Source organism: Pogona vitticeps, chromosome 4 (assembly GCF_051106095.1).
Source record: "Pogona vitticeps strain Pit_001003342236 chromosome 4, PviZW2.1, whole genome shotgun sequence".
NCBI lineage: Eukaryota > Metazoa > Chordata > Lepidosauria > Squamata > Agamidae > Pogona > Pogona vitticeps.
Genome location: NC_135786.1, coordinates 226,232,196 through 226,243,824, shown reverse-complemented (window position 1 = coordinate 226,243,824; position 11,629 = coordinate 226,232,196). Strand labels below are relative to the sequence as shown.

The 11,629-nt window shown below is 43.8% G+C and overlaps 1 protein-coding gene across 1 annotated transcript; it reads left to right on the top strand.

The window, feature by feature from the left end:
• Positions 1-485: 485 nt before the first annotated feature.
• Positions 486-10,709, top strand: C4H8orf76 (chromosome 4 C8orf76 homolog). Its single transcript, XM_072999295.2, has 6 exons — positions 486-688; positions 1,779-1,874; positions 2,592-2,735; positions 3,926-4,428; positions 5,406-5,538; positions 8,048-10,709. Exons 1-6 carry the CDS (start codon positions 578-580, stop codon positions 8,219-8,221), a joined length of 1,161 nt encoding a protein of 386 aa, XP_072855396.2. The 5' UTR covers positions 486-577; the 3' UTR covers positions 8,222-10,709.
• Positions 10,710-11,629: the final 920 nt, after the last annotated feature.

The following is an 11,629-nucleotide window of genomic DNA, read 5'->3' as shown; positions in this document are numbered from 1 at the left end:
GAATTTAAAAATGAGAGTTGAAGATGTGCATATTGCCTGCTGAAAAGTCAAGATACTGTTAAGTGTGTGCAAGGATTAAGAAAGACAGAAGGACGAATTGATACCTTAAAAAGTAACAGCTATATTTTACAAATGCACCAGTGGCTCATCCCATTTATTGGGCTGCCATTATATGTTAATATGAGCTTTCGTGGATCAAGTCCACTGACTCAGACAGGAGGGGGGAAATGTACATATTTGTGCAAAATCAGGCCTGGGTGAGAACAGGCACCACTGGCCATGGAGGGCTGCTGCCCAACGAGAGATACCCTACAATCCTGGATGCCAAGCCGTTTTCTCTGCCACTTCTGGCGCGCCTCGAGGAAGACAACAGAGCCTCTTCCACAGTCAACCCGGAAGTGCGAAGCAACGTGTGAGTCTACCCTTGGAAGTAGGGTGCATACCTCTATGAGAGTACGCTTGTACTCGAGAGCCGCTCTAGGCAGGAGACGGTGCTGTCTTCAATGACCCATGAAGGGGGGCCGCTCTAGCAAGCGAGCCTCCGGCGCAGTCGTTCTCCCCTGCCTTCGCTGCCGGGATGGAGCTGCCGCTGGGCTCCGAGTTCGAGGAGTCCGTCTTCGAGGGAGGCGGCCGGCAGCGGGAAGGGCGCTCTTCCCTTGAATACAGAGCCCGGTGCTGTGAGCCGGAGGTGAGTGGAAGGATACGCCTTCTGCCCCCTTTATATTTAATTGAGTAACGGGGTCCCGAGAGCTGCAGTCCCTTAAACTCTAGTGTCATCGTTTGGTTTAGAGAAAAGGGTAATAAACTCTGCACATGCTCAGAGGCAAGCTCTTATTTGGTAGCCTTTTGGAGCGGGGGGGGGAGGCAAGGGAAGACTTCGCAAATAGGGCAAATTGCATGCATTCTTTGGGTGGTATGGCACTCCTTATTATCTGTGATCGTTATAACCTGTTTTTCCTCTAAGTAGCGAGTTCAAGTCAGCACACGGGGTTCTTGGCCTTTTCTCCACTTCTCACACTCTTGAGGTTCGTGATGGAGGGAGGATTTGAACCCACTTCTCCTGAGTCCCAGCTCCATGCATTGACTTTGGCACCATATGGGTGACTTTATAGTCTACTTTATAGAAAAAGATTTTAACCCTGTCCTGACATGTTCAGAGGTTAGGTCGCCTGGAGACAGACAGCTCCTGATGCTATAATAATAATAATAATAATAATAATAATAATAATAATAATAATAATAATAATAATAATAATAATAATAATAATAATAATAATAATAACGTGTACATACATATATGCATACAGCGTCAATATTTAACAGATACAGTATTTCGGTTTTAGGTTAAAATTATCTCTTATATAATACCAGTCAACATTTAAATAATTTTGATTGACTGTGTTTGGTATTTTTGAGTAATAATAGTTCGCCGATTTCATTTTTCCTCTTTGTTGGATTTTCTCAATATTTCCAGATGAGGCTTTTAACTCTGCAGTTTCCCTGCTTCATTGTGGGGTTTGGGGAAGCAGTCCAGATTAATTGCCATCCTTTTGCACATCTCATTCTTTCTCCAACCTTTTGGCAAAAGGTGCTTCAGGACTAAAGCTTTTTCATGGCACCTGGAGTGAGAATCTTTGTGGGCAGGATGCAGAATCTCCTCAGGGTATTAGATCAGTAGGCTGATCTATCCCAGATTTATGTTAACACCTTCTGGGTCTTGCAACTGCTTTATAAATAAAATTGTGATACTGTTCCTTTGCCTTTCTTTTCCCTTCCAGTGGTTTTGCGAGGAAACAGAGTGTGAGGATGATGCTGAAGCTGTCAACCTAAAAAAATTCAGAGGAGATCTGGCATATAAACGCCAAGAATTTAAGGTATTTTCTCTCCCCCACCCTTGTATGTTTCTACTTTCTGCCAAGCATAATGTCTGGACAAGAATGGTAGCCTGTATATGGATGCTTTTGAATTGTGGTGCTGGAGGAGACTCTTGAGAGTCCCCTGGACCGCAAGGAGAACAAACCTATCAACTCTAAAGGAAATCAACCCCGAGTGCTCACTGGAAGGACAGATCCTGAAGCTGAGGCTCCAATACTTTGGCCATCTCATGAGAAGAGAAGACTCCCTGGAAAAGACCCTGATGTTGGGAAAGTGTGAGGGCAAGAGGAGAAGGGGACGACAGAGGACAAGATGGTTGGACAGTGTCATCGAAGCTACTGGAATTAATTTTACCCAGCTCCGTGAGGCAGTGGAAGACAGGAGGGCCTGGCGTGTTCTGGTCCATGGGGTCACGAAAAGTTGGACACGACTTAATGACTAAACAAGAACAACAAATATGGATTTCATTTGGGGTTTGGTTTCATGCAGGTTATCATATCTGATCCAAATCAAATCCCTCCCATGCCCAAATGGTCTCCACCTCTGGTGCACAGGACTGAAATCTTAAACTTGCTCATGTTTTTTAAGCAATCATATCGTTACCCATTTTGGAGCTTGATCTTGCTTTACGTTTGAAGACATTACCAGACCGTAGTTGACTTAGTCTTCTAGAACTATACAACATTTCAGCTTAGTGTTTTCATCTCTCCTTTCAGAAGGCCCTGGCCGAGTATTCGGACTGCCTTGCCCTCTTGCCTCCTAGCAATCTTGCCATGAGAAGAGACGTGCTGGAGAGCCAGGCTCGCTGCTTAGCTCAGCTGAGGAGGCCTAAGGAAGCTTTGGAGATTGCAGAAAAGCTGGTTGGTAGTTTTCCCATTTCCTTCTCTTGAAAGGCTATCTTGATCAGAATTCTTCAGGACTGTCAATGCAGAAAAAAATCATTTTCTGAAGGATGTGGTTACCAACCACATTTCTTATGATCACTTCTAGGGATGAGCATGAACTGCGGTTTGGCGCCACACCTGCACAGGTGTTTGTGGGGGCCACGTGCTTCCCTCCCCTGCGCGATTGCCCATTCACTGGCAGCAGCACACTTTCTTCCTCTGTCTCCTCTGTGTGATCATCCACTCACTGGCAGTGCTGTGAGCTTCCCTGCCCTGCCTCCTCATCTGAGTGGGCGGCTGCTAGAGGAGGCAGAGCAGGGAAGTGTGCATTGCTGCTGGTGAATGGGCGATCGTGCAGAGTAGGCAGGGAGGGAAGCACATGGCACTTGCAGAAAAAGTGTGCTGAACTGGGCCAGACTGTGGTTCATGCTTATCTCTAATCTGTTCCAAGAAAATATCCTCCCATTTCTGCTATATCCACTGTATTGGCAGGATGAGGATTTACAGGGGTGACTCTGCCTTATTTTTCGTCCTGGGACTGCAGCAGACTGCATTTGGCCCTTGTTTTAAAACTGGAAGTGATTAAACATTGTTGGAGTGTAAAACAGGGGTGAGGGTGGAAGATAGCCTTTAAAACAACAACTGTACCTCCAGGAGACTTCTTGGGTGTGCTTGATTATTGAGGAAATTGAGGTGGGGGGGAGAGGTATCTAGGGATACCTTGGGAACTCTAATACATAGCCATGGGCAGAGATGTGGATAAAATCATATCGTTTACCTTATGGTAGGATCTGTCGTTGGGTGCAATTTAAATTGACCTCAGTATTTTTTAGTTTTATAGTTTGGCTTCACCTAATGAATGTTCTTTATTTTCTTTTTAGGTGGTTGAGTGTTTTTTTCATGTTTAGGAAGATATTCCACCAGCCCATTTTCTAAATATCTGTCTCTGTAAATCTGTTGCAGCAAAAACAACGCAGTCTCTTGTGGCATGTTATGTTCCAACAGAGTTGCCACAGCATCAGTTTTCATGGACACAGTTCATTTCATTGCACGGTTTCATGCCATAGTAACTATTGTTGTGAGGAGACTTTGTTGTTTTTCAGCAGATTCTTTTATATATTATTGATTTATTTTTCTTATATTTTGATTTTTTTCTTTATTTCTAGAAAAATGGGGCAACCAATACTGACCACATGACCACTGTGCTAGACTTGCAGCTTGTTATTTTCCGCACTCTGGAACATAGTGGGAAAATCATAGAGGGCCTGCAGCAACTCATTGCATTACACCCTTTCCACCCAGGGAACTGGAAGCTGCTTGCTGAGGCTTATAGAAGACTTTTGAAGCCCCCGGCCCTGTTTCCAGGGTCAGAAACTGATCCCCATCAGTGTGGTGTCTCAGCTACAGGGGACTCTCTCCCCGTTTCATCAGCTGCAGCCAACTTCCAATGTCGCAAGAAGCACAGTTTGGGGAATGATGCATCTTCGTGGTTTTCTCCCAAAACAAATGGCAGCTTTGGGTCTTGCGAGGAAGGCCAAAGAAGAGTGGGACTCCCCAGTGCCTTGGGGAAATCAGAAGCAAACCACAAAATGAAGACTGCTGACTGTGATTCCATGGAACAGCCGCAAGACATTTGGATATACGCATGTGCTTCTTTTGTTAGAGCAAGGTATGGTACTACAGTACTAGGATGGACAGGTTCCGCTCCTCTGTGGGCCAGGTTTCCATGCTACCCGTTGTCCAGGGGCCACTCGTAGGATGAAAAAGACCCCCAAGACAGAAAATAGAACCAGAAGCAGCTAGAAGGTTTTAAAAATGGGTATTTGGGGGTGTTAAACAGTGCAGGGAGGGCCTGCCAGTTATTTAAAAGGTACATTGTCACTTACGGAGGTTTTTAGGACCTATAATTCATCTTTATCTTTTGCTACAAAAAGTAGAGTTCACAAAAAACAGCTTTGGAAGCCACACGTGGGCCTGGGGTCACACTTTGCCCACTAGTAGACAAGCAGTATATGTCACGTACAATACCTTTCTACATTTCTCATCTTAGGAGCGAAACAGACCTGGCAGAGATCATGACTCCCCTGCCGTTTCTTAATTAACGTTGGTAGAACATGTCAGTGGACTTATTCTAGCCAAAATACGTTGCTCTCGTCTAAGTGTAGTCACGTGATGAGTGTGGCTGCTGGCTGTTCTTGCGGCTTCTTGGAAACCATGGTTTGATTGGTGGTGGTTTGGATAGCAAAACGAACTGTGTTACGTGTGAACCATCCCTAAAGCTGACATCAGCACATATATTTATAAAAGGACACATGGAAAAACGGGTGCTGTCCCACTAGAACAGGCATTCTCCACAGGGGCCATGTGGCCCCCTGGGGGACCCTAGCCCATTTGAACACAGCCATAGAGGATAACAGTTCTTCAAACCCCACCTTATAAGATTCGTTATTCGACTTACATGATCTTGATTTGGCCCAGAAAAAGGTTTTGAATGGCTTCATTAGCACATGATCCTGTGGAAACTATGGAAACCCCCCATGGTTCAAGCCAAACTTTCACTCACTGATGTTATCTCTCGTTGGTTTTGACTGTCAGAGCAGTTATGACCTGCCCATATAGGTTTCAGTTTTTGTTTTCTATCCTCAGGCTCTTGTTTCAGCTCACGGAATCGAACCAATCTTCCTTCGCTTTAGAAAGAAACTTACAAGCACAGCGAGAAATTGAAGACCGGTTGGCATCTATGGAGCTGAAGGAACAAGCTTTGTCCGTGGTAACTGAGGCAAGTCGAGGTTTTATGCATTACTGCCTCCTTTCCTAACCCAGAGCCCTTCAGATATATTGAACTACAGTTCCCATGTTCCCCGGGTTAGGGTTGGAAAAACTATTCATGTCCAGCAAATTTGCATCCTATCATTTTGTTCTTATCAGCCACTCAGGAAGCAACCTGGAAGCATGGCAGGCTGCTGCCTGGAATGGTCAGAATTGGTAATGGACTCATGTGACGGTCACATGGTATAGTTGGAGGACATTTGGTCCTTTCCTCTGCTCAGTGTAGGAGTTTTAGAGCAACAGCATTTCTGACAGGTGACTTAAGTATTTCCGGTCAAGGAAAGTTAGCCAAATCTGCTTCCTTGAAATGGTTCTAACCCTAAATGGTCCTCAGTTCTAACCCTGCACAATTAGTGATCCCTTTCCACTACGGCTTAAGTACTGCCATAGCTAAGGGGTGTTTACATTGTCCTTAAAAAGAAAAAAAAACTTTTGATGAAACACACACATCCTATATGCCAACATTTGTCAGTGGTGTGCATAATAAATATTTCAGAGTTAAAATCTGTCAAGGTTTTCATCGGATAGCTTATAATCTCATTAACTTTTCACTTGTCTCTTTACAGTTTCAGCACATTCTGTTCTATCTGTATGTTTGTCCTTGTGGATGCTTGTTGCCATACAAGTTACAACAAGAACATACATTAGATTCCACAGCTTCCTCCCAAAGTCAGATGCCTCAGCTTTTTTCTAATATTTTCTAATAGCAAACTATCTAATAGCTTTCTCTCTTAGACTGGACTGATGCACATGCAACCTACCACTAGCAATCATTCACCATGCATTCTCAAACAAACGTATATACAGTTGTACCTACCATGTGGAATTGGCACACACAGCAGTATAAGAGACTGCTTTTTATCATGGCAGGCTATTCAGCAAGCTATGCAGTGTTGCCCACTAACTGGCAGCAGCTTCTGAAGGGCCTTAGGCTGAGAGAGGGCTTTCCCATTACAGTGGTGCTCCACATAGCGACGATAATCCTTGCAGCAAAAATTGCTGCAAAGCGATTTCGTTGCTATACGGTTTTAAAAAGCCCATAGGAATGCATTGAAACACCTTCAATGTGTTCCTATTTATTTATTTATTTTATTTATTTATTTGATTTATATCCCACTCATCTGGTATAATTATACCACTCTGAGTGGCTAACAACAGAACAAATACAATTAAAACATGAACATCCATTATTAACAAACATACTAAAAATAATAAATGATAGATAAAAAAGAAAAAGTTAAATTAAATAAATTAAAGAGCCTCGTGGCGCAGTGGTTAAAACGCTGTACTGCAGCTAAAACTGTGCTCACGACCTGGGGTTCAAATCCCAGGTAGCCGGCTCAAGGTTGACTCAGCCTTCCATCCTTCCGAGGTCGGTAAAATGAGTACCCAGCTTGCTGGGGGGGGCAATGTGTAGCCTGTATAATTAAAAAATTGTAAACCGCCCGGAGAGTGCTTGTAGCGCTATGGGGCGGTATATAAGTCCAATAAATAAATAAATAAAATAAATAAATTAACTTAAATGCTGGCAGGAGGGAAGGCCTGGACATAAAGCCATGTTTTTAGTTGGATTTTGAATGTACCCAGCGTAGGGGCCGCGCGAATCTCAGGAGGAAGATTGTTCCAGAGGCGAGGAGCCACCGCCGAGAAGGCCCGGTTTCGAGTCTTTTCCCTCCGGGCCTCCCTCGGCGTGAGGCTCCTCAGCCTCACCTCCTGGCTCGCGCGGGTGATCCGGGTAGATCTTGGTGGGAGAAGGCGTTCCGCCAAGTATCGAGGTCCCAAACCGTTTAGGGCCTTATAAGTGAGCATTAAAACTTTGAATTCGATACGGAAACGAATGGGCAGCCAATGCAATCTAGCCAGTATAGGAGTAATATGATGGTATTTCCTCCCTCCCGTAAGGAGTCTGGCCGCTGCGTTCTGCACCATCTGAAGTTTCCGTATCAACCTCAAAGGCAGCCCCACGTAGAGCGCGTTGCAGTGGTCTAATCTTGAGATTACGAGCGCGTGCACTCACCTTTAAGTGAAAATCCTCCATACGGCGGCCATTTTTGCTGCCTGGTAAGCAAGGAATCCTAGCGAAAACACACTGGGCGGCCATCTTGTTTACCCAGCGGCCATTTTGGAATCGCCGATCAGCTGTAAGAAAATCATCGCTATGCGATGATCAGTAAGCGAAACAGGGTACCGATCATCGCAAAGCAATTTTTTCCCATTAAAAACATCGCAATGCGATCGCAAAAAATTGTCGCTATGCAGATTCGTCGTTAAACGGGGCGCCCGTTAAGCGAGGCACCACTGTACTTGTTCCTGATCTGTTAAGTGGCCATATCAGGGGCCTTCTGCATGTTAAGCCATTGTCCCAATTTCTCTCCTTACCTTCCCACACCTCCATGTCTTTTCTCAAAGAGAAATCTATGACTTTGCTCATTGGTTGCCTTTCACCTTCTTCCTTGCAGATGATGGGAGAGGATCTTGTCCCGGAAAAGCTGAAAGAAGATGCTCAGGGAGAGGTGAAATGCATTGGGGCTTCAGCCTTGACGTCCCTCTTGAGTGCAGCCACTGAGGAGTTTGAAAGAAAGTGGTTCCACAAGCTCAAAGAGAACTTTTCTCACTTGGACTGCTGGACTTGAATGCAGTTTGGCTAACATGGAGTTCCTTTTTCTGTCTTTCATTTTATCCTGGTTGTTAACAGGGCTTGTATGGATGTGGGTCAAGGAATGTGCTTAGCCAAACTACCTGTGTTTTACTCTGACCGGAGAAGGACTGAAAGTTGCATCACACACCTGGAGCAAGCCCTCTCACAGTTTGATTAACTGAGCCTGAATGACTTAGCTTTCTCCAAGGCAGGCTGTGCTGTTTACATACAAGTGCCTTGTCTATTAGGTAGGTTGATGAGCTCGTTAATGCATGGACCGAAGGGACTAGCCAACATTGTGTCCCTTGCCCACACTTTGGGACTGGTGGCCTATTCATTTTTGCTGTCATTGGCGCATCGTGCCCAGAGTAGGGGGGTGACGGATAGTTCCGCTCTTTATTGTTTTGGATCTACTCACACTGCCCACCTGGAAAGGATCAGAAATTCTATATGTAGAATAAAGAGCATGTGTCCTTTTTTACACTAAAGTTTTCCTCAGTCAGAAGGTTGGGGTTTTTTTTGGTTTTGTTTTGTTCTTGGCGTAACTATGGTTAGCATGATCACTTTATATGTGACTGCACTGAAACCAAATGTAGAGAATATTATGGGGGGAAAGGAATATGAAAAATAATTGCTAAATGAAGAGGTTTATGATTTGGTGGTAGAATTAGGGTCCAATCAACGGTGTAAAAGGGCGATAAATGCACAATATGGAGATACCAAAATGACAGGAAAAGAAGCTTGGGAAGCATATGTTGCTCTATTCGATATACATTCAATTAAGTTTATTTATTAGAGGCAAATGCTATTTTAGGTTCATAGAATAATGAAGTTGGAAGGGGCCTATAAGGCCATTGAGTCCAACCACCTGCTCAGAGCAGAATCCAAATTAACGGAAGTATAGTCTCCAAGTCCCACATGGTGCTAGTTCCCCTCTATTCAGCACTGGTTAGGCCTCATCTTCAGCACGGTGTCCAGTTTTGGACACCACACTGTAAGAAGAATGTAGACAAACTGGAACACCTTCAGAGGAGGATGACAAGGACGATCAGGAGCTGGAAACCAAGTCCGGTGAGGAAAGACTGAAAGAACTGGGCATGTTTATTTAGCCTTGAGGAAAAAAAGTGGCGGGAAAAGTAAGGTCCTGCACTTAGGCAGGAGAAACCAGATGCACAGGTACAGGATAAGCGGTACCTGGCTTGACAGTAGTACCTGTGAGAGGGTTTTAGATGTCCTGGTAGACCATCGCCTAAGGATGAGTGAGCAGTGTGATGCAACTGCCAAGAAAGCCAACACAGTCCTAGGCTGCATCAACAGGAATAGCATCAAGATCACGGGAAGTGATATTACCACTCTATTCCGTGCTAGTGAGGCCACACTTGGGTGCTATGTCCACGTCTGGTCACCACAATACAAAAAAGATGATGAAGCCCTGGAAGGGGTGCAGAGAAGAACAACAAAGATGTTAAGGGAACTGGAGGCTAAAATAACTAGTTATGTTTAGCTTAACGAAAAGAAGACTGAGGGGATACATGATAGCAGTCTTCCAATATCTGAAGGGTTGTCACAGGGAAGAGGGCATCAATTTATTCTCCGTTGTGCCTGAGGGTAAGACAAGAACCGATGGATGGAAACTCGTCAGAGATCCAACCTGGAAATAAAGAGGAATTTCCTGACGGTGAGAACCATTAAGCAGTGGAACAGCTGGCTTCCCAATGTTGTGGATGCCCCATTGCTGGAGGTTTTCAAGAAAAGATTGGACCACCATCTGTCTGGGATAGTAGGAGGTCTCCTGCCTTGGGTAGGGGGTTGGACTAGAAGACCTCCAAGGTCCCTTCCAACCCTAGGACGGTTCTGTGATTCTATGATATAATAGCACTTTTCAAATATTTGAAAGGCTGTCATAGAGGACGGGCAAGATCTGTTCTCAATCAACCTAGAGTGCAGGACACACGACAATGGGCTCAAGTTATAGGAAGCCAGATTTTGGTTGAATATCAGAAAAAAACTTCCTAACTTAGAGCAGTAGAACAATGGAACCAATCACCTCCAGAGATGGTGAGTGTTCCAATGCGGGAGGCATTTAAGAGAAATGCTGTGATGGACAGGTCAGTAACCACTCCTGTCCATCACCCTGGAGCCCTGATTCGGGAGCCAATAGTTGTGCAGAAGAGGCGGGGCTAAGGAAGTATAAGAAGAATGGAAGTCAGTTAGAGTTTCAGTTTGGAGTCAGTTAGGGATGAGTTAGGGATATGAGTTGGAGAAAAGCAGTTTAGGCAGTTAGGACCAGTCTTGTGTTAGAGAAGAACAGAGAGATAGAGAAGAAGATAAGAAATGAATAAATACCTTGATTAACATGATGATATATAAGCAAATATAAATGTTACCAAAGCACAACAGATTGAATGAATAAAATAAGACCATCCATGATTCACTTTATATGATTTACTTATAAACACTTAAATAAACATTTACAACACTGATTGAAGAGTCGTATTTAATAGAGTGGGGAATATATCCTCTGGTGGCACATGAGACTCCTGTGAAATCTTTCAAGCAAGACTTTATTTATTTACTTACTTAAAATGTTTTCTTAAAAGGACAAAGACGAATGACAGCCTGTCTTCTGTTTTGTATCCCACATGTTGGTATTTTCTTCCTTAGAATGATATGCTTTGAGTATAATAGGCGGTGATTAGCTTTAGGACTGTTCCAGATTCAGCGAAAGCAGCTTTAGGTATTTCTTTTGTTTTTACTTCAGAACAATACACATTCTAGAAAAATAAGTGTATGGTTGTAATGTTTCGTTCCTCCCTGTAGTATTTATGGATTGATTTTTAGTCACTTTAAATGTTACAGTGAGCACCAGTCTGTATAATTAAATTTTGAAGAACCTGGAGCGGAGGCGATTGACTCTTGTGTTCCATTTTATCTCTGGAAGATTAAATTCTACTGCATTTCTTTAAGGATATTTCAGTTACTCTTAGAGAGCGTACCCATGCCCCGTGACACTTATACAGCAAAATTGTAGGCAGGCCTTTTCATTTTGAAGGTATTTTTCATCAAAGAGAGATGGAAAAGGCCCCTTCACTTAATACATAAATAATCACATACGGTCAAGTCAGTGTTGACTTAGGGTGACATTTTTCATTATTTTCCAGCTAGTAAATACCCACTGAGCTATCCATGCTTCCACCGTCTCCCCCAATATACATCTCACTTCTTTAAAAATAGTTTTAAGGGATTTTGGTATTCGTGTGTTTATTTTTTACCTCAGTACAGTACAGTCGTAGAGGTGTGCTGGTTTACAACACTTCACGGCCTCTAAAGAGTCTCCCTTTAACGCAGAGTGTGGTTTGACCGCTGTCACATTGGTATCATAATGAATTAAGACATCAGGGTA

What these genes read in the sequence shown, in the direction of transcription:
- C4H8orf76 (XM_072999295.2), top strand. Translation starts at nt 578, where the DNA reads ATGGAGCTGCCGCTGGGCTCCGAGTTCGAGGAGTCCGTCTTCGAGGGA. An exon ending in CCCGGTGCTGTGAGCCGGAG is followed by an intron (nt 689 to 1,778) that starts GTGAGTGGAAGG and finishes TTTCCCTTCCAG; the next exon opens with TGGTTTTGCGAGGAAACAGA. An exon ending in GCTTCTTTTGTTAGAGCAAG is followed by an intron (nt 4,429 to 5,405) that starts GTATGGTACTAC and finishes TTCTATCCTCAG; the next exon opens with GCTCTTGTTTCAGCTCACGG.